Raw genomic sequence first — 22,213 nt, 5'->3', positions numbered from 1 at the left:
TGCCTTTGCTCCTCCTTCGCCTTCTGCCATGATTGTGAGGCCTCCCCAGCCATGTGGAACTATGAGTCCATTAAACTTCTTTTTCTTTATAAAGTACTTGGTTTTGGGTATTTCTTCATAGGACTATGAAAATGGACTAATACACATAGTAAACACCTGAAGGATGGTTCAGGAGCCCATTATGTAAGACTATCTGAATAATAATGAGAACTTACTTGCCTTTTCACTGTTTTCCTATTTGCACTGATGGTGTAAAAGCAGTAGAAAGTAAAACTGCTGGAGTAACAGCAAGAATCAAGGCAGAGTCACTAAACTGTGTTAGTGGTCATTGTGTCTTCACTGCTATGCATTTGCAGTAAAGAAAAAAAACCTTTTTTTTTTTTTTTTGATATGGAGTCTTGCTTTGTCACCCAGGCTGGAGTGCAGTGGCTCGATCTCAGTTCACTGCAAGCTCCGCCTCCCAGGTTCACGACATTCTTCTGCCTCAGCCTCCCGAGTAGCTGGGACTACAGGTGCCTGCCACCATGCCCGGCTAATTTTTTTGTATTTTTAGTAGAAATGGGGTTTCACCATGTTAGCCAGGATGGTCTCGATCTCCTGACCTCGTGATCCGCCCGCCTCGGCCTCCCAAAGTGCTGGGATTACAGGCGTGAGCCACTGCGCCCAGCCAAAAAATAAAAACATTTAAAAAGCCAGTTTCACTTGAGACTGTCCTCAATGAAGCAGTAAGAACTACTAATTTTATTACATTTTGGTCTTTGAGTACGCATCTTTTTAAATATTCTGCATGACAGTAAAGGAAGTATTCATTGATAAAGGAATCTGTTGCATAGTGTAATATGGTTGTCTTAAAAGCACTTGCATGATTGTGTTGTGTACTGAATTTTTTTTTTTAAAGGAAACACCACTTTTACTTGAAAAAATGACGAACAGACAAGCTATGGTTGTTCAGACTTGGACAAGTGGCAGATATTTTCTTGAAAATTTACAAAGTGAGTCTGTCACTTCAAGGAAAACAACTGACAATATTCATTGCTAATGATAAATTTGAGCTTTCAAGCAAAAATCAGAACCTTGAAAAACTTGTAGCTGTCACCATGAACTTGATAGCATCCCATTGCTTAAGGTATTTTCTGATGTGGCAATATCAATGCCACATGTGATTTTTTGGATATTGCATAAATAAATCAGTTAACATTTGGAAGATCTACATAACACAATGAACTAATATTTTTTCCAAATAAGCAATCTATGATGTTATAGAGTTATAAATGACTGAAAGATATATGCAAAGTGCAAGACAAACCAATGTAATGTATTTTGAACATAACAGAGTATGAAAAGCTCATTAGCAGAATTTCAGATTCCAAATTGCAACTGATCTTTAAGAAGCTACTACTTGTGGGCTGGGTGCAGTGCTCATGGCCATAATCCCAGTGCTTTGGGAGGCCAGGGTGGGAGGATTGCTTGAGGCCAGGAGTTCAAGACCAACCTAGGCAACCAAAGCAAGCCCTAGGCACAATGATGTGCACCTGTAGTCCCAGTTACTGGGGCGGCCAAGGCAGAACGATTACTTGAGTCCAGGAGTTGGAGGCTACAGTGAGCTATGATTGTGCCACTGAACTCCATCATGGGTGACAGAGTGAGACTCTGACTCAAAAAAAGAAAAGAAATGAAATGGAACTACTACTTGTGGAGTTTTGTGTAGTATTGAAGAATATTCACAATTTTCTTCACATTCACAATTATCTTCAGATTGCACTTCACAAGTTCAGATAATTGTGAATATTATTAAAACACTATTTTTTTCAATTAGAATGTATTTTCTTCAAATCATTCAACCGAGGCAACATATTACAACAGATTGAATGAAGGCGCAAATATGAGAATCGAGCTGTCTTCTATTTAGCTAGTCATTGAAGAGATTTACAAAAAATTCACTATTATAAAATAGTTATTTTCCTTCTAAGGTTTATGTATGTTTGAACATTTTCATAATAAAATGTTGAAAAACTAAAAAAAAAAATAGTTATTTTCCACAAAAATATGTTGTGATAATTTTTAATGGGCTTATTATTTTAAAATAAATAGACATTTAAAATTTTTCTATGTTAATTTCCAAAGGGGTAAGTGCCAATAGATATAGGCCACATAGAGAAAAGCCTTTTGGAGTCCTCAATAATTTTTGAGAGCGTAAGGGGGTTCTGAAATCAAAAGTTTGTGACTGCTTCTCTGAGGCAATGGTTCTCAATCCTGACAGCAGATCATCTGAGGGAAATAAAAAATGCCCTGGCTCAACCCCCAGGTCAACTAAATCAAAGTCTCAGAGGTTGGGGTCCAAGCAGTGTTTAAAAAACGTTTCCCCACAGGGTTTTAATGTGTAGCTGGGGCTGAGAACCACTGCTCCAACCTCTTGCTGCATACGCGTCAGATAAAGTGGGCAGTAGGAAAGGATGAATCTGTCAGAGGCAGCTCTTTGGAAGGATCTGGGCTTATTAGTGTCAGGCAGGGGCCATCTAGATAGGTGACAGTCTTTGATATGTGGATGAAATGAATTAATAAGATCTGGAGACCGGGAGGAGCAGTTCACTAAGAACTCTGGCAAGGGAAAGAGGCTCTCCAGCCTTCTAAAGGCACCTGCGCATCAGTCAGCCGGAAGAAGGAGCTGGTGGGCAGGGCGCAGCCTTTCCCTGGTAGGGGAAGTTAACTCCTTGCCTCTCAAGGGAACCCACTGTCCTTCCTCCAGTGCCAGAAGTTTCCTGACTAGCCTTCAGGCCTGAGGTTTTGTTTCTAGACTTTCTAGTGTGGTTGAGGTAACCAGTGGCACTCTCAAGGTCTCTCCCTATTATCATCTTCTCAGAGATAAAATATGTGCTGGGAAATACTCACAGTCCAGCAGAGAATGGCAAATCCAAACCAGGCAACCCCCCAGGCATGTCGGTTCATTGGTCCAGAGATCAGTTCATAGCAGCCCTGAAGGAGTGGGCAATTCCGCATTAGTGTGAGAACCAGAAAGCAAAGAAGAGGTTGATAGGAAAGCAGGTTCCTCTTGGAATCAATACTGCCCAAGAGTCTGATTTCATATACCCAGGCTATTTCCACATCTCTGGGGACAGCCAGTGCTTTACTGAGGGAACACAAACAATACTGTTGAACAATGATTCTACATCACATTTATTTGTGTCTTTATCACTTAATCTCACTACGAAGTACTGCTATTTTAGCATAACACTCTTTCTATACTGAATACGTGGACAATAAATTCAAAAATCTTAATTCAATTTTTCCCTCCCCAAAGGTTTTATTGGTGATTGATTTGGAGGCAGTTACTTTTTGATTTGTTTGTTTTTAAATACAAATGCTTCTGTCCATGAAAACCAGAGATCCCCTGCTGCCATTTTTAATAATCATTAAAGGAACCCCTGCATTGTGCTCCCTGAATTCTCATTTGATGTTATATTTCAACGTTACTGGATTCTGATGAGATCTTGAAGGGTCACAGTGAGCATGCAAAAGAGTAATTTTTTTATTCACCAAATCATTCATTCATGCATGCCACTATCCAGTAAGTATGTATACGTGGCACACTCTATCCTAGTCACTGTGCTAAGTTCTGGAGTGATACACACGTGTAAGGCTAGAGCTGCCATCTGAGCAGCCTCTACCAAAGCTCTGGGAACCAAAGGGAATGCCTAGGAAATTCTATAACCAGGGCTGGTTCCATGGACCATGCGGCCCCGCCTCTCACCCCATCTTCCACTACTAGAGGAGGTTTCTCTATAAAGCAAATGAGCTTAAGCTTCAGGGCCCCTTACTTGAAAAACCCTTTCAAGGCCCTGTGCCTAATTTTGTATGCATATTTTTATTGTTTTTCCTAAGAAGGATCCTTCCCTATAATTTGTGTGTGAGGGTGGGGGTGGGGGGTTCCAGCCACAAAAAATCTACCTCCATCCTTGTCTTCTACTCATCCTTCACTCATTCTGGCCTTGTCATACTGATCTCCTTTGTGCTCCTTCAAAAAGCTGGGCCTGCTCCACTTAAGGGCCTTTGCACTCACAGCTCCGTTCATGTAGAACTTTCCTCCCCAGTCTTCCAGTGTCTCATTTTCTCACTTAATTCAGACCTCTGCAAATATCATCTCAACAAAGCCTTTCCTGACGGTGGCAGAGAAAAAGACCCTTTCTCCATTCTACTCTGTATAATCACCCTGCTTTATTTCTGCTCATGGCCTTTTTGGGCCTGGAATTTTGTCATGTATTTGTTTGGTAACATGTTTATTTTCTGTCTCCCATGCTAGAATGCAAGCTCCATGAGGGCAGAGGTTTTATGTTGTTCATTGTTGAATTTCTAGAACCTAGAATAAGTGCCTGGCACATAGTAGACACCTAATAAACATTTATAGAATGAATGGAACATTAAGTAATGTTTACAACAGTATAACTTGCAACACACTTGATGGTTCACAGAACACTCCCATATCTGCTACTCCTGAGTCCTCCCAACAATCCCAGGAGGTGGGCATTCATTTAATTATATATATATAAGAGCCCACTTATGCCAGGTACCAAGTACTGGCTGGGCATTTAGCTGTGGCAAACAGAAGTAGGCCTTGCCTTCATGAAGCTCACAGACAGAAGCCCCATTTTTTTCACCTCTTCTCATTTAGTGCCTTTTCGTGATGCTAGTCAATTTAGTGGTTCTTTACTTGATTTTCCTTCATTTCATCATAACATTTTTGAGGTAGAGTGATGACAATTTGCATATAGCATTTCTGAGTCACATAAACCATAACATAGAATATATATATTTGCATCTGACATGCTGTGTGAAATTCTAGTTAATTTCTACTATTACCAAGCTTATAGTGACTTCCCTAATTTCATTAGTCTTCACAGCTGTAGCAGCACATTTGTGCATTGTAGATCCTGAAAACCTACAATATGGATGTGAAAAAATGAAGCATGGGCAACACAGTGAGACCTCATCTCTACAAAAAATAAAATTAGCCAGGTCTGGTGGTACATGCCTGGAGTCCCAGTTAGTTGGGAGGCTGAGGCGGAAGGGAGGATCACTCGTGCTCAGGAGTTCCAGGTTGCAATAAGCTGTGATTGCGGCATGGCACTTCAGCTTGGGTGACAGAGTGAGACCCTGTCTCTCAAACAAAACAAAACAAAACAAATACCAGGCCAGGCACGGTGGCTCATGCCTTTAATCCCAGCACTTTGGGAGGCTGAGGTGGGCAGATCACAAGGTCAAGAGATGGAGACCATCCTGGCCAACATGGTGAAACCCTATCTCTACTAAAACTACAAAAATTAGCTGGGTGTGGTTGTGTGCACCTGTAGTCCCAGCTACTTGGGAGGCTGCGGCAGGAGAATCGCTTGAACCTGGGAGGTGGAAGTTGCAGTGAGCCAAGGTCGTGCCACTGCACTTCAGCCTGGCGACAGAACGAGACAGATTCCATCTCAGGAAAAAAAAAAAGAAAAGAAAGGAAAAGAAAAACCATTCGCTATTCACTTCTTTATTCACCCATCTATCAAACATCGGTGCTTGCCTTGTGCCAGGCATTATGCTAAGTACTAAAAATATCAAATCTGTAGAATCAAAAAATACATAGTCCTCAAGGAGACTCAGAAAAAATAGACTTGGGAACAAATATAGTTCCAGGTGGTGAATGCAATAATAGAAATAAAGTATACCAGGTCTTGGGGTGGCACCTTTTGCTTGGTGGGAAAGGACGGCAAGAGGGGACTTAGCAAGACCTATGGGCCAGGGAGAATGGTGGTGTGTGGGAATCTGGGAGGCTGGGCTAAGGAGTATCAGAAAGGATTAATAGATAAGAGATGATGTCAAAGGAGCAGAATGAGTGAGGTTGAGAAACAGGGAGCACAGGATGTCAGGAACAAAAAGGAATTTCAGAATTCAGGAATTTGGTGGAGGAGTAGGGCTGAGTGATGATTAATTTGTAGTTGGTAGGCAGTGGAGGTGGAGTTGTTAGAACAGATGAGGCCAGGGAACTGCAAGGGAACATGTTAGAAGCATTGTCAAAATGGGTGTGGAGGTCCCAAGATAGAGGAAAAGAGTTCATTGTATCTTTTCTTCAATTTCTCATGTATCTAAACTTGAGAAAAGTAAGTTGCTTCAGGTTTGTCCTCATAACTACAATATTATATGTGCTAGGAAAAAAATGTGTAACTATGAAATAAACTGGTTATCTGAAGACAAATGTCTTATTTTCTTCCCTTTCAAAGAGTTAATACAGTTTGTACACAATTACAATCAATCAGTTGTACACAATTACAATCCAACTTGCATGAGCCAATTCCAATGTTGAAATATCAAAAGCCTTTTATAGTCCTGAGAATAATTATATTGCACAGCATGATTATAAGCAGCGAATTTAATTTTTAATAACAATCTGAATATAATTGATTAAAACAGTGCCAGACAATATTGCAATAAAGCTCAATGAGGGTTGCTTTGGACACTGCTGCAAAATAATCTAGATCACTCCCATGCCCTTTTCTGGAATAACGCATCCAGTTCCAGTCCAGTCACCCTGCCAGGTATGTGGTGATCAACAGTGCCATGTCCCTCAATCTGAAAGTGCAGTTTGTTCTACTCCCAAACAAAAGAGCCTGACATTTCTCAATTATTTAATGAGCTGGTACACAACTAGCTTTCCTTAAAGAAAGCTTTCCTGAGCAGAGCACAGCGTTTCAGTGTACAGTGTCAGCAGATGCTGACTACAAGTATGTGGGGATTCTCACCAGGAATTTTGGGGAATATTAGCAAGTCTTCATTGGCTTAGAGTCTGTGCTTGAAGCCAGAAAACTCGTGTTTCAAAAGCCAGAGGGTTTTTTGAAAAGATGGACATTTACTAGTTGTGTGGCCTCGGCAAGGTATTTATTAGCATCTCTATATCTAAGTTCTTCATCTGTAAAGCACGGATCCTACTGGCACCTACTACTGAGCATTAAAGGAGATAGTATATGCGTGGCACTTGAAACAGTGTTTGGCATTTAGTAAGTATTCAATAAATGTTTGTTTTCATGATTGTAATCACATTATCCTCATCAGCCTGGAAACTTTTTCAAAAACTATCTGTATTTAAACTACCTTCCATCCAAATCACCAACCTAATGTTTATTAAGACTGTACTACTTTACCATTGAATAAGGAATGTGGATGTGTAATTACTACGTTTATCCTCAGTAATAGTCATTGCTTTGGAATTGGCAAAACATTCTTTTTGCACATCATCCCTTCCAATTTACATTTTGCAAAACTTGAGGAAAACTTTGTTTAATGAAAATATTTATTGAAATAGCAATTCTATACATTGTACAAATTGTCTTTATTTAAACGAAGTTGGATTCCGCTATTGCAATTCTCATGTTTTGTTACTTTTATTAGAATGTAAATTTGCCCCATCAGTCCTAGTTTAGCATTTGCAGTTTATTAACAGAGAAGGAAATAGTTAACATGAGGTTTAGGGAAAAGAATGTAGAATTCCTTACTGAAAGACTATTTCCTACAGTTGACCAATATTTTCCTCATAAAGAGCAGCAGAACCTCCTGGCAAGTCTTGGGAGGAGAGAGGACTCACCTGATTGTGATAAAAACCAGGCACGCCTAGTTTACAAGCCTCCAGGTTGAGAGGTTCTTTAAGATTGTTCATAACACAGCACTGACGAGGCCAGGGATAGTCAGCATCATTATTCTCAGTCCGGAAGGCAGACGTGTATTTTTGCCAGTCTGATGGACCATTTACACCACAGCAGTTGTCCTGTCAGCAGATGAGAGATACAAAATTCTCTTTCATGGTCCCTACTAGAGCCATTAATGTAGCAACTGAAATTTTATAGAGAAAGAAGATACGGAAAGTGTACCATATCTTACATTTACTAAGAAGTCCCCAAATGACAGCTGAAGGTATTGATAACTTACAACTTACAGTTTACAGTTTGTAAAATAATGTTTACACTTATTACTTTACTAGTCATTAGTGAGCCCTGTAGCCATTGACATGTTACTTAAACTCTCTAAGCCTCAGTTTCCTTAACTGTAAAATTGGAATATAGTACCTATCTCATAGAGTTTTTTTAAGGATTAAATGAGTTAATTTACTTAACGTGCTCAATACAGTGCCTGGCTTATGGTAAACTCTTAATAAATGTTAATTATGATTGATACTGTACTAATATCTTGATATAACAATGTGAGAGAGGAATAATTATTCTGATGTATGAGCAAATTGAGAATTGTAAAATTAAAAATTTTAGTGATGAAGTTATGAGTAATTGTTCTTGTTTTGCTTTTCTGTGCATTTAAACATTTTTTTAGAGTAATTAGGTATTATTTTTATAATGGGAGAAAATAAAGTGAAAAAAAATACCCTGGTGACACACAGCTGTCTCCATATAGGGAAGGGAGATCAATTAATACATCCCTTACACTCTGGATAGAATTGAGAATACAGGACAAAACACAATGCATATAGCTTTCTTTCTTTATTATCAATTCTGCTAAAATCCTTCAAAAGGGAAGAAGTTAAAACTATGGGTATCTTGGAACTTTTAGAATGAATATATTCAAGTAAGCTTGATGATAAATCAACCATCTTTAAAGGATGTACAGTTTTGTCACTATATTATGGGAAATATCTAACTAAGAAAAATAATTACTCTGCATTCTGGGAAAAAATGGTTAAGTCTAAGCCAGGCTTATTTCAAACTAGGATTTAAGTGGAGACAGAGAAGAGTTAAGCATCCAGAATTGAGCTCTGCAGTGCTCCAAGCTTCAGATTTGGGTAAAGAGTGACAGCCCAGCAGAGGAGACTAAGCGGGAGTAGCCAGTGAGACAAATGCTGATAAGATGTCAAAGAAGATGAGGACAGAAACTTGGCCATTGGATTTGGCAGGATGGAGGTAATTGGTAATGATGACCAGGGTTGTTTTTGTTGAGTGGTGGGGCCAGAGGCCAATTGTAGTTGGATGAAAGCAGATGAGGGGGATGAAAATGGAGACCACAAGTGTAGGCGTCTCTTCTGAGATTTGCTGTGGAATAAAACAAAAGAGTAGTAGAACAGAAGAGTGGGTGAATGTTGGACAAGGGAGTCTTTTTATAAGATGGACAATTTAAGATGTCCATGTAGGCTGATGAAAGGGAGAAACTGATGAGGCAGATCAGAGCAGGGAAGACTGTCGGGGCAAAGGAGATGGAATGCAGAACAGAAGCAAAAGAGCTGGACAAAGGACAGCCCATGTGTCATAACAAGAGAGAAGGCAAAATGCACAGGTGTAGATCAATGTAGATTTGGTGGTAGAAAGATGAGCTGGTTCTTGTCTAATTGCTTCTATATTCTTAAAAACATATGAGGTCAGGTCATCAGCTGAGAGGGAGGGTGAGGAGCGATGTGGCAGGCATGAAGGTAGAACACGTGAAATAGTGACAAGTGAATTTTCTGGGAAAATATACTAGGAAATATTATCTGCCCATTTGAGCTCTGTGGTCACAAGTTTAAATTGAAATTATCAGAGTTGTGTGACTTTTCTCAGCAATGTTTAGCTCTTAGAGTATAAACGAAGAGTGAGCAAAAAGCTGTATTCTACTCAGTGGGCTTGGTTAGGAAAGAGTGACCAACAGAGAAGGGTAGGGAAGGAATGGCTATGGGGCTGGACTTAAATATGGGTTAGGCAAAGAGCAAAGAGAAAACATGAAAGGGGTGATAGAAAGTTAAAAAGTGGTCAATTAATTGGAGGTCCTAATGGGGTAAAATTATTAGAATTGAGATATTAGAATAAATGAAATAAATAATAGAAATTAGTGGTCAGAGAGTAGAATGTTCTTAGTGGCACAGTTATTGGTGATGGCATGCTGGCTATGGTCATGGAAGAGGGCGGAGGTAGGGTGGAAGACAAAATCTTTGAAACGGGGTAGGACAAGGAATTGTGAGACCAGATGTTGTGGAGTCATCCACGTGGCTGCTGAAGTTTCTAGGTGGGATGTCAGGAGTATGACTGAAGAGGTAGACAGTGAGTGAGATATTGAAATCCCTAACGAAGGCAGGAGAACAACTGGGGGTAGGGAGCTGGTAAGTAATGACAAGGAGGGATAAAGGGTGATATAGATCGAGGAAGCAAATAGTATGGCAGCCAAGGGGAGCAAGAAGGAACCTAGCCAATTTCCAGGTCCTATGGTACATGGATATGGGAGGAAAATGAAGTGCAGGCAGTACTCCCAGGAGATAGCCAAATTTCCAATGAAGCAAGAAAAAGATACTAAAGAGTTCATAGAAGGAGTGATGGCTATAAGGGAGTTTGCTGATGATAGACTGTAAAAAGTTTGTGATGGGGTGTGGAGTAGGAGCAGGGGCCAGTGAGGCAGCTGGGTCAGATTGGTAGTTATGTAGAGGATAACAATTTGTGTACAGAGGGCAATGTGGGGGTGATGATGGGTATTCTGGAAGACTTGGACTTTTGATGGCATTGGAGATAAACATGGACATAAACTATGATTGCCAGTTGGAGAAAATTGGGTGATCAAATCAATACATAGTGCCTGGTTCTTGGCAAGACTAGTTCACAGGGGTTGTGAAGAGGTGCCAAAAAGGCGAAACAGGCAGTAATTATCACTCGAGTTCACTGTGGGGAAGAGAAAATATTTTTCTTTTAATGTAAATGATACCTGAGTTCTAAGAGGGAGAGTATATGATTAATCTAAATTTCTTGACAAAATCATTCCAACGAATGTAAGCTAATCATCATGGCTTGGAATAAAATATAGCATCCCACTGAGTCATGTGTAGGACACCCACTCCCACCAGTAAATAAAAATGGCATCTCCCCAAGACCCCAGGTCTTACCTGGAGCATGAGCCTGTCCCAGGTTTTGGTGACTCCATTGTTTTTCCACTGGTCATCATTGTTTGGAGGGCTGTTGTTTTGGTACCTCTCTAGCATCTGCTTCAGGAAGAGGTTGGGTGTGAACTATAGTAAGAAGAGGCAACACAAGAGGGAGAGTTAACACACTAATTTTCAAGGAGAGGAAAATATTTTTCTTTGTCAGTTCCTGGGGACACTGAGCATTCTCTCCTGGAGCAAAACTGTACTCAGAGACACCAAGTACAGCTGGCTGAGGTTGGCATAAGTCGCCATGCAGAGAAGAGACTCCCGTGTTAAAAGAAATCACTATGAGGCCAGGGGAACACATATTGTAGGGTGCCTTAGGCTAGGGCAACAGAGAATGTGAGAGAAAGAAATACATAGAATCGAGAGCAAGTCTTAGCTGAGGTAGAATAGAGATCCTCCCATTGGAAGGCCCATGGCCATGGCAGAATGGTGGAACCCACAGGGGATTACAAACTTGGGCCCTGGGAGTCAGGCTGTTTGAGTTCAGAATTCTTGCTCTTTCAGTTGCCAACTATGTCACTTTAGACAAGTCACTTTACCTTTCTGTCTCATTTTTTCTTTTCTAAAATGACAAGAGTGATAATGCCTATTTCATAGATTTATAAGGATTAAGTGAAGTGATATATGTATTATTACCATGCATATTGGATTGCCTGGGCACACAATAAGGGGTTAATACATGTTGGTTGTTATAATAATGATAATTCATATTATCATTTTGCTTTTTGAGGTTGTACTCACAAAGTCTCGTTGTGTTGCTGCTGTGATACAAGATGCCACTTCAAAGGCATATACTATAAACATCAGAATGAAATACTGGAAGGGAAACAAATGAGATAAAATAATTACATGTACCTGTCAAAGAGCGACTTGCCCAAATAATTATGATTTTTCAGCAAATTCGTCCTATAATCATGTAATCATTCATGTAGTTATTCAACAAACCCTCATTGATCAGTGGCTTGGATTGGGGCTTGGTGCTAGTCAGCTCAATTCTCTCCCTTTCTCCAGAGAACAAATAGTCATTGAATACAGAGCTTCCTCAGTCCAGTTCTCTGAGTTTCTATTTTAACTGGGAAAAACAAGTACAAGAGAATGAACTGGTGTGTGTGTGTGTGCATTTACATGCATGTGCATGCTCAGTGCCTGCCAGGAGAGTCTTAGTGTATCACATACAATATAGGGCCTCATAAATCCACTTTGATTTTGGAATTTTGGAGAAATTTTCTTTATAATTTGCTGAGAATTTAGAATCACAGAGTTCAGAATAAGATGAACTGGATCATGTTGAACATCTAGGGTCCTTCCTAACAAGCATCCAGTCTCATCAGAGGAGAGGCAGCCTCCAAGTGCACAGCGATTTGCCAGGTGTTCTTTCACATGCACCTACACTCAAAGTACATTGGCTCAGGTGAGTGAAGTGGCACTTGCTGTGTGTGGTAGTGGTGGTGGTGTGTGTGTGCGTGGGCATGGGCACACGGGTGCGTGGGCACATGGGTGCATGTGCACGTGATGCCTCCACATGACAGTACTGGAAAATTTCTGGCTGGAAAATATCTGAACAGCAAATGACCTCTGAATCTGGGATGGAGACTGTTTGCAAGAGTTCCATTTTTGCCTTCCTCAGCCTTGCACACACTCTTGGGAGAAGGGGCACTGTGGTCAGTGTCAGCAGGGCAGGCAGGGAAAACTGTCCTCTTTGGGTATGGCAGGCTCTCCGAGCAGGACCCTCTGCCGCCCTCACTACTTAGCCCACAATAAAGCTCTGGCTGCAGTCAACAGCAGGAACACCTTGAGAGGCCCCAGAACATTTTTTTCCTGTATTAGCTGCTGCCTTGCTTCTTGCCAAGAGCTTTGCTGGCTGCTCATAAAGACACTCCAGAAAGGAGGCACACAGTGAGGGGTTTCCTCCTTTAGCCCCTTTGCCTCCCCAGCTCACTTCTCCTGGCTGTCAGGCACGCACATGGATGGCCCAAAGTGAGGCTGGGATGCAAGCGAATTTGTCTTTAGGAACACCTGTGTCTCCTCTGCCTTTTTCCTGTATTCCTTTCCCCATCCACCAAAAGTGGGTACTTTTGCCCTGGAACCTACCCACACTAAGGAACCAGGGAACGTAAATGTTCTGTATTCCACTGGAACCAGGAAAATAGTTAGTTCAAAGAAAGAGTGAACTAAGAAGCACCTTACGTTACTGGACCGAGTCTATAAAGGGGGAACTGAGGTCCTGCGGCATTTGAATAAAAGGTTTATTTCAGGGGTGGGGCATTGGAGGCGTGTTCCATCATAGTGTGAAACTGCTGCCCTAAGTATTGGGGCAGAGAGTAGGGGTCCAGGCCTAACACTGAGGTTTCTCAGCTCTGCTGCCTGCAAATTTGCTTTCATCTGCAAAGGGAGGGCATGGTCTTGCTGTCTATGGTTTGGGGCAGAAGCCTCTCCTTGATGCACAGAGGTAAAGCTCCCACAGGCAGGTATGAGCTGAAGGCTAACTCTACAGTGGTGCTTATCAAGGTTTTCTGGGGTCCCTGAAAAGCAGATTGGATGATAATGTGGGGTCTATAGGCTAAGATACAGAATCATCAACCTTGAGCTCAAAAATCTTTGAAAGCTTATACTTTCTTTTAAAAATGTATGCATATTTTGTATTTTATATCCCAATATATTAATGCCTAATTAATATCAAAATGTTTTGAACAACTTATTGCCAAGAGAAAAAATCGAACTAACAAATTCTCACTGTGTCTTTCCTTTGGCCTGTATAGCTCCTAGTTGTACCTAGGTGTATGCAGACACCAGCTGTAGAAGCACAATATGGAAAATACTCATCAGGCCACCCCCAGGTGTCTCCTCTTTGGCTTCTCTGTACTGGAGTCTTCTGGACTTGCAATAGTGGAGGGCATCTTTGCCTCCATGTGGACAATTTCACTGCAGGGAAAGTGTTCCTCTCCTCACCCCTCATCTGGTACTTGCTGCTCCCCCACCAAAAGCCAAAGCATTGCTCAGTGAAGAAGAAAGAAACTATTAAAATTGGCTCAGGGAGACAACTCTAGGGAAATCTGAGGTCTTACCGCCAGAAGAATTTTCCTGCTGGACTTCATGATGCCTACGATGCCAAGAACGGACAGGCAGAAGAGGCAGATGCCCACAAATATGCCGATCCAGGCAGCCCCATAGATGTCATCATTGTCAGTGGCTTCAAGCAGTGGGTAGAGGCTGTGTTGGTCAGATACAAAGAAGATGCACTCCGCGGTCAGGGCAATGCCGCAACACTGGGGGCAAATGAAGGGTAGGCTCCATCAGGAGTGCAGCTTTGGGAAAGGGGGTGGAGGGCGGGGAAGGTAGGAGACTGGCTCCCTTTCCTGCACAGACTTTATGCAACTAATCTAAACTCCCCATTGCCACAAAATCAAACAACTACTTCCATCCTACTAACTGGTTGCATACATCCCTTCACATGTTATTCTGTCTATTTAGAAACAGACCCACACAATTTTAGACCATCCACAATGTCCTTGGGGCATGAATCACTCAAACAATGCCTTCTGGTATGAGAATGATCTCCCCCTGCCCCCATGTCATGACCCACACTTCTGGGTTGTAATATTTGAGCTGGTCCTGGTCATATTTATCAGTGACAGCTGGGAGGAACCTTGCTGCTTATCTTTGCCAACACCCACATTTTATAGATGAGGAATCTCAGCCTTGAAAGGTGATGGCCAGAGTCATATGGGGAGTCGGGGGAGAGCTGGACCAAGAGCTCTGGACTCCAAAACGAATGTTCTTCTGTGCCATCAGACCCACACAGTGTGGCCTCTGTATTATTCTTACACCCTGGTACTGAAGATGCAAACATCTGTCCCAAAAAACCTTAACAGCAGAGTCCCATGGAAATCAAACCAAGGTGACACAGAAAAGAAACACTGAAGTGTGTTTGTAGTCAGGGTGTTTAGACACTGACTGTGGTTGACATGACTCCTTTTAGATACTTATATTTTCAAGTTGGGAGGGAAATATCTATTTTTTCAACCATGATCTTTTGACATATGGTTAAATTCTAGCTAGCATATTTACTAACATATTTCTTAAAATGAAGCAAAAATATAGGAAGCCAGTAATTACAGCATTATTTTCCTTTAAACTCTTACTTTTGATTAATCTAGAGTTATGATTACAGGAAGAGCAGAATTTCCTGAGAAATAAGCATTACTTACACCAATAATCACATTTCCAAAAATCAGCAGGCCCTGGAAGCAACGAACAGTGGAGTCGTCTTTGGCCATCTTCAGGATTTCCCACAAGCTGAAGGCACAGTTGAAAGCATTACCAAATAACTGCTACAGTTTCTGTAACACGAGTAATCCATGCCATTGCGTATTGCCTCCTTGTTCCCAAAGGAACCAAACCAAAGCCATATAATCCTTTAGCAATGAAGGACATTTGATTATTGAGCTTAGTAATCACATAACTTTTATAGAGAAGGAAAAGAATATAGCCTTCCAGAGCCTGGTCAGTGCCTTTCAGGAGTTCTTTCAGGCAAGGAGTGTGCAGAATGCATCCTTCTGAGAGGTAGACTGAGCCCCGCAAGGTGGAAAGCACAAGGGGTGGACCTGAGGTGGTGATTGGGCAGGGCCAAAGCACACTGAGGGTCACTGGCATAGCCCTCACTGCCCTGGGCCATGACAAGTGGAAACCCAAAGGGTAAACTCATGGCCAGAGTTAGTGGTTGGTTCCCATGTGGACTGTAGGTTGCTTTTAAAAACTATCATTTTCTGAATATTTTATCATCTTCAAAGAAATAGTTGGCAAATAGAAAAGTGCCCTGTTGTATATGAGGGGAAGTGAAAAACGGGGACTAGCATTTACTTCCTTGTACCAGGTGTGTGCCACTCTACCAGGTGCTTTGCATGCACGCATCTAATTCTCATAACTCAATTAGGTAGAAAAAGAAGAAAGGTGAGGAGTCTCCGTTTTGCAGATGAGGAAACTAAAGCTTAAATTGGTCAATTAAGTTCCCTGGGGTCACACAACCAGTAAGTGGCAGAGCTAGGCTAGAGACTTTGGTGTGTGTGAGTCCACGCGCTTCACCACAGCCCACAATGACTCCCAGAAACTATTTATAGACTTTGGTGCCATACACAGCTGAACATGGGTCTTTCACCTCCCTGAGGGTTTTCTGGAAGGAGCACAAAGGTAAGCGTGTGGGTCAATCACTTGGGCTTCTGCACTTGAAGCACCTTGAGAAAAGCGATCTACGGCTCTCAACATTTAATTCACCAATTCATGCATTTCTGCTGTAAATAAAAAATGTATTAAATGGTTCAATATGCATTTTGAGGCATACAAAGATATGTAAGGGAGATTATTGTATTCTAGGATTTTTTGTGTTAGTAGGGAAACTAAGATGCATTCCCACATAATTATACTACATGTAGCGAGACTAAATATTGTGGGAGTCCTGAGGCGGGAAGACGTAAGTCTTGCAGGATGTGTATGGTTTGATACATAGAGTGGAGGTGGATATGTGTGGGAGTGAGGTGGGGGTGGGTGACATTCCAGGTAAAGAGAAAGGGAAAGTTAGGGAGTAGAGACAGAAGAGCAAGGTGCCCACAAGATAGCAAACCAGTCAATTTGGCCAAAGTCCTAGTTTCGTAGGGTAGCAGTGGGAGGCAAACCCTCTATTTGTCTCAAGCCTTGCTAATTTTAACCTCGTTGTTACACTATAAGTATTAACAACCTTCCAAGTAAGTTTAGACATCTGTAAATATTTTCCTTTATCTGTTTCCTGGGTAGCTGTGACAATTTGAGTTAAAATTTATGAGCATTTTTGGCTCAGAATTTGGCACACAGTGGGTACTCAATTCATGAGTTTGCTGGAGACATGGAAGAATCTGGGCCATTGGGTCTCTGTGTAGTTTCTGCTTAGAAATGCCATTCATTTCTTTCTGCTTAGAAATTTTATTCATTCTTGCCAGTTATTGTTGCGTGTTAGACTGCACAAACTCCCCCAAGGGGGAGACTTACTCATGTAGCTGGTTGAGTCACATTGTAAAGTTTGTTACTGGTATGTACAGACATTATTCCTGACCAGTTGGGTTAGTATCTAAACTAGAGACAACAGTAAATAGACTGTGAAAGGTAGGAGTTCAGATAACAGAAGCATAGAGAGGAAAGGGCAGAAATCAATAGAGGCCAAATTCAGCACTGATATCAACTTGTGCTGATTATGCACCATGTGAAAGAAGACAATTTCTTCTTTTAACTAGTTTATTTTTATTTTTGTTATTATTTTTTGAGATGGAGTCTCACTCTGTAACCCAGGCTGAAATGCAGTGGCGTGATCTTGGCTCACTGCAACCTCCACCTCTCAGGTTCAAGCTATTCTCCTGCCTCAGCCTCCCTAGTAGCTGGGACTACAGGCACCCACCACCACACCCGGCTTTTTTTTTTTTTTTTTTTTTTTTTTTTTTTTTTTGTATTTTTAGTAGAGATGGGGTTTCACCATATTGGCCAGGCTGGTCTCGAGCTCCTGACCTTGTGATCTTCCTGCCTTGGACTCCTAAAGTGCTGGGATTACAGGCGTGAGCCACTGTGCCTGACCTCAAGGAGTTTAAAGTATGATTACAGCATGGATTCAAAGCAAAAATGACTGTACACATCAAGGGGACAAGGAAGGCTGTGGAGAAGGACAGAGTTAGATAGGCACTACTGAGGGGCTTTACTGGTCCAGAAAGGAACTGCAGGGGCCCTGATCAAGGGAGGTGGCCTGGGTGACTCAATTATGCCCCGTGACTTACAGACTTTTCCAGAGATGACTGCCACACAGAGTTTAGTCCTTACAAAGGGGAAAGAGCAAATGAATATTCTGTGGGAGAACTGCAGGAGTGAGAATTAGGGTGGAAAATGCAGATAAAAGTGGGAGAAAAGAAGGAAGACAGGTAGAAACTTGCTCTGAGCAAAAAGAAAAGCATAAATTGAAGAAACCTAGGCAAGGACATGACAGAAAATGCCAGGGAGGCAGCCCAGCTGTGGGTTGGGTTTTGGAAGGTGGGGATATATCGGTGGGCAAGATATTCTGAATTTGCTGGCCACTAAAATGTTCTCCTTTTTTACTATGCATTCTCTTCTTCTCCCTTAGACCTTTGGTATTAATGGCATATGATAATTTAGCTACTCTTATCTTCCAAGATAAAGAATAGTGATGAAAACTGCCATTTATTGGGTACTTACAATGCTCTCGGCGCTATGTTAGGCATTTGATATTCATCTTCTCAACAGACCTGAGAGATGGGTATTTCAGGTCTGCATTTCCTATTGCTGCCAAAACAAATTACCATGAACTTCGTGGCTTAAAACAACAGAAATGTATCTTACAATTCTGGAGGCCAGAGGTCTAAAATGAGTCTTACCAGGCTAAAATCAGGGCTGTGTTTCTTCCGAAGGATCTAGGGGGAGAATCTGTTGTCTTGTAATTGTTTGTATAAAGAAAAGGGGCGGGGCGCAGTGGCTCAGGCCTGTAATCCCAGCCTTTTGGGAGGCTGAGGCGGGCAGATCACCTGAGGTCAGGCGTTCGAGACCAGCCTGGCCAACGTGGCAAAACCCTGTCTCTACTAAAAATACAAAAATCAGCCGGGCATGGTGGCAGATGCCTGTAACCCCAGCTACTCAGGAGGCTGAGGCAGAAGAATCGCTTGAACCCGGGAGGTGGAGATTGTGGTGAGCCGTGATTGGGCCACTGCACTGGGCAATAGAGCAAAACTCCGTCTCCACACACAAAAAAGGAAGCTTGGAGAGATTAATTTGCCCAAGGCTACATTGCTAAAAAGTGCAGAAGCTGAGACTGAATGAGACTGAAACACAGGTCTGCCTGGCCCCAGATCATTTGCTAAACACTCTACAGTTTATCAAGTCCTGCTACTTAGCAAATGCTTTCAGTGGAAATAGAAACACCTGGAGCGGAGAGAACAGATACATTTCCCTGCTCAGGAGACTCTACCTTTGCAAAGGTCAGAAACACTAAGCCTTTCTTTGTTTTTTGAGACGGAGTCTTGCTCTGTCACCCGGGCTGGAGTGCAGTGGCCGGATCTCAGCTCACTGCAAGCTCCGCCTCCCGGGTTTACGCCATTCTCCTGCCTCAGCCTCCCGAGTAGCTGGGACTACAGTCGCCCACCACCTCGCCCGGCTAGTTTTTTGTATTTTTTAGTAGAGACGGGGTTTCACCGTGTTAGCCAGGATGGTCTCGATCTCCTGACCTCGTGATCCGCCCGTCTCAGCCTCCCAAAGTGCTGGGATTACAGGCTTGAGCCACCGCGCCCGGCTTCACTCACATCTCCAGCTTCTTGTCTCTTGAACCCCTTGATAGGATGCTCATATTTGCATACTTCCCCCAAACTCAGTGCTCCCCCCATATGCTTTTCCAGAAAACCTGTCTAGATGTATCAAAAATCTACAGCTCATCCACCTACCCCCAAGACCAGAATTCTTAGAAGTAAAAGGTGCAATGTGCAAGTCAATGAAAGGTTAGCATTTCATAGCTTCTACTTGGCCACTTGTATTTTAGACTAGGTTGGTATCTAGAGGACCTAAAACATTTGCTGCATCCCCCAAATGGCCACAAATGTCAAGAGGGAGCCAAGTGTAGGCTTCCAGTGGCTCACAGCATAGTCTAATGTCTGCAGTATAATGGTGACCACACTGGACTTGGCATCAGAATGCCAGAGTTCAAGTCCCAGCTTTGTGTTGTCATTATCATTACTGTGTAAAGTTGGACAATTATTTTCCTTAGTGTCTAATTCCTGATTTATAAAATTAGTAGACTACAACTTGTTAGATGGGGTTGCTGTGATCACTAAATGAGATAAAATATACAAAAGTAACAGGTAAGCACTAAGATTGTTTACACACATAAGAAACTATTAATTATAATCAGAGGATATTTAGGAAGGGCAGGGTATTGGGTTATGATTTTGTTTTATGCATCAGTGACCCCAGGGGGATAAAATGGAGGTTTTAACAGTGACTGGTCACAGGCCAAGGGCTCTTAGATTGAGGAGAAGCAGCCTTCCTTCCACCTTCTCTCTGTTCACTGCACAGGGGCTGCTCTGCTTGAGGGATTGGGAGGCCTTACACAAAGATACCCATTTGTACTTCTTATTATTTTCATAGATGAATTCATGAGAGAAAAGGAAAAACACTTCCTAGTTGTGCTTGGGGTGAGGCCAGAGTCAGGTACCAAGCTGCACATCCACATGGGAGGGGCCCGCCTTGCATGCCATTAGCATTCCTGAACAGTTAACACTCGCCATTGGGCCTCATCCCTCTGGCTTTGGCCAGCTCTGAGGCCTCTGCCCCAGACTGCGAGGTGATACAGAGATGGCCCCTGAGGTTGTCCTTGTCCTGGGACCACTTTCTCCCTGACACAGACATTACTCAGAGAGGATTCTGCTCTGCTGCCCTTTTGCATTCTTTCCTCCCATTGCCAACCTGTGGAGGGCATCCTTCACTTTATTGCAAGAGTCTCTAAAGTAGGAGGAGGCATTTGGGACCCTGTTTTATTTGTCTTTCAAGGTCCAAAGTGGCATAGTATCTGACATACAGTAGGTACACTCAATTATTTTGCTAAATAAAAGGACAAAGTAAATAAATAAATGTTTATTTGAATAAATGAGTGTGCAGATTAATAATTTGCCTAGAGCTTTGTTGAAGAGCAAGTTAGAGAATATGGTGAAGTGAAATGAATGTGGGCTTTGGATAGACCTAGGTTTGAATCTTAGCTCTACCACTTACTAGTTTTGTGGCCCCAAGAAATTACTTAGTCTCTCGAGCTTTATCTTCAAATGAGTGTGGTAATACTTAACCTCAAGGGTTACTACGAAAATTAAATGAGAATATGTGTTAAGTTTTAATACAATATTAGTTACCCAATACTCATTTTGCTTATTTTTGTCTTATAAAGGAGACAGACTAGAGCTAATAGCCCAGTGGTTGGTGAAGGTACCTAAAACCAGTGATTTATTATTATTATCTTTTTGATACAGAGAAACATTTTCAAAGGAAATAGGGAAATATGATTTCAATAGGGAACTCTAATATATGAAACTAGATCAGAATGATACTTCTCTGGCTGAAACAAGAGTAGGAATCCTGGGCTCACAGAGCATCTTCTCACCAGCTTTAAACCTCCTAAACACATAGCTAGCCCCAGGGCAATTGAAAACTGCTATTCTAGAACTGAAGGAAAAGAAAGAAATAGGCAAATTACTGAGCTCAGAAAGCAGTTACCCAAGATGTAAGAGGACACTCAAGAGTGAAGTTGAAAAACTGGTCACAACCTGTAAGCTGACCTTACAAAGTCGGTGTCAAAGACTTCCCCCAAAAGTCCTGGGAAATGGAGAAAAGTGAGTTTACTTTTATAATACATTAACTGGATGGATCTTCAGGAAGAGCTGCTTTCCTGGCACACTTAGAGGAAAGGTGACTTAATTTCTACAAAAGGAAAAGATGAGGCCTGGCTGATGTTTAGGGTTCTTTGAAGACTAATAAATGCCTGTGCAAAGGGGTAGAGTAATGCACTTTTTTTTAGGTTAAAAAAGAAAAGCTTTGACGCAGTTCCACACTAATGGATATTAAAACAAAAAAAAGACATTAAGAATTTGTTGACCTTTCCAGAGAGGATAGGCACGGAGGAAGAACAAAAGGGAAGGACAAATGGTGACTTCTCTACACATAGAATATAAACTGTGGTGTTCTCTAGGTCCTGGTAGTACTTTTGCCTTTGTTAATAACTTCTTGAGTTTTGTCTCTGCCTGTGTGATAAAGAAGTATTGTAATGAACACCTTGTGCTGGTTAATTTTGTGTATCAACTTGGCTGGGATATGGTGTTCAGTTGTTTGGTCAGATATCAGTCTAGATATTGCTGTGAAGATATTTTTTAGATGTGATTAATATTTAAATCAGTAGACTTTGAGTAAAGCAGATTACCTTCCATAACGTGGCTGGCCTCCTCCAATCAGCTGAAAACCTTAAGAGCAAAAACTGATGTTTTCTGAATAAGCGGCATTTCTGCCCTAAGAGGACTGTAACATAGAAACTCTGTCTAGGTTTTCAGTATGCAGATTTTAGCTTTAAGACTGCAACATCAGGCCAGGCACGGTGGCTCACACCTGTAATCCTAGCACCTTGGGAGGCTGAGGCAGGCAGATCACCTGAGGTTGGTAGTTTGAAACTAGCCTGACCAACACGGAGAAAGCCCGTCTCTACTAAAAATACAAAATTAGCTGGGCGTGGTGGCGCATGCCTGTAATCCC

At 41.9% G+C, this 22,213-nt stretch overlaps 1 protein-coding gene across 1 annotated transcript in view; it reads right to left on the bottom strand.

The window, feature by feature from the left end:
* The window catches only part of UPK1B (uroplakin 1B), a 41,238-nt gene that overhangs the window by 12,370 nt on the left and 6,655 nt on the right, over window positions 1–22,213 (bottom strand). The window contains exons 2-7 of the mRNA XM_011940663.1: window positions 15,121–15,252; window positions 13,978–14,178; window positions 11,654–11,728; window positions 10,868–10,990; window positions 7,610–7,789; window positions 2,890–2,973 (exon numbers count right to left, since the gene is read on the bottom strand). Coding sequence (XP_011796053.1) covers window positions 2,890–2,973; window positions 7,610–7,789; window positions 10,868–10,990; window positions 11,654–11,728; window positions 13,978–14,178; window positions 15,121–15,189 — 732 coding nt within the window. The 5' untranslated portion in view covers window positions 15,190–15,252. The remainder of the gene's footprint in view (window positions 1–2,889; window positions 2,974–7,609; window positions 7,790–10,867; window positions 10,991–11,653; window positions 11,729–13,977; window positions 14,179–15,120; window positions 15,253–22,213) is intronic.

The sequence above is a fragment of the Colobus angolensis genome, unplaced genomic scaffold (assembly GCF_000951035.1).
Source record: "Colobus angolensis palliatus isolate OR3802 unplaced genomic scaffold, Cang.pa_1.0 Scaffold190, whole genome shotgun sequence".
Taxonomy (NCBI): domain Eukaryota; kingdom Metazoa; phylum Chordata; class Mammalia; order Primates; family Cercopithecidae; genus Colobus; species Colobus angolensis.
Note: the sequence above shows the minus strand (reverse complement) of the source record. Positions and strands in the feature narration are given on the sequence as shown.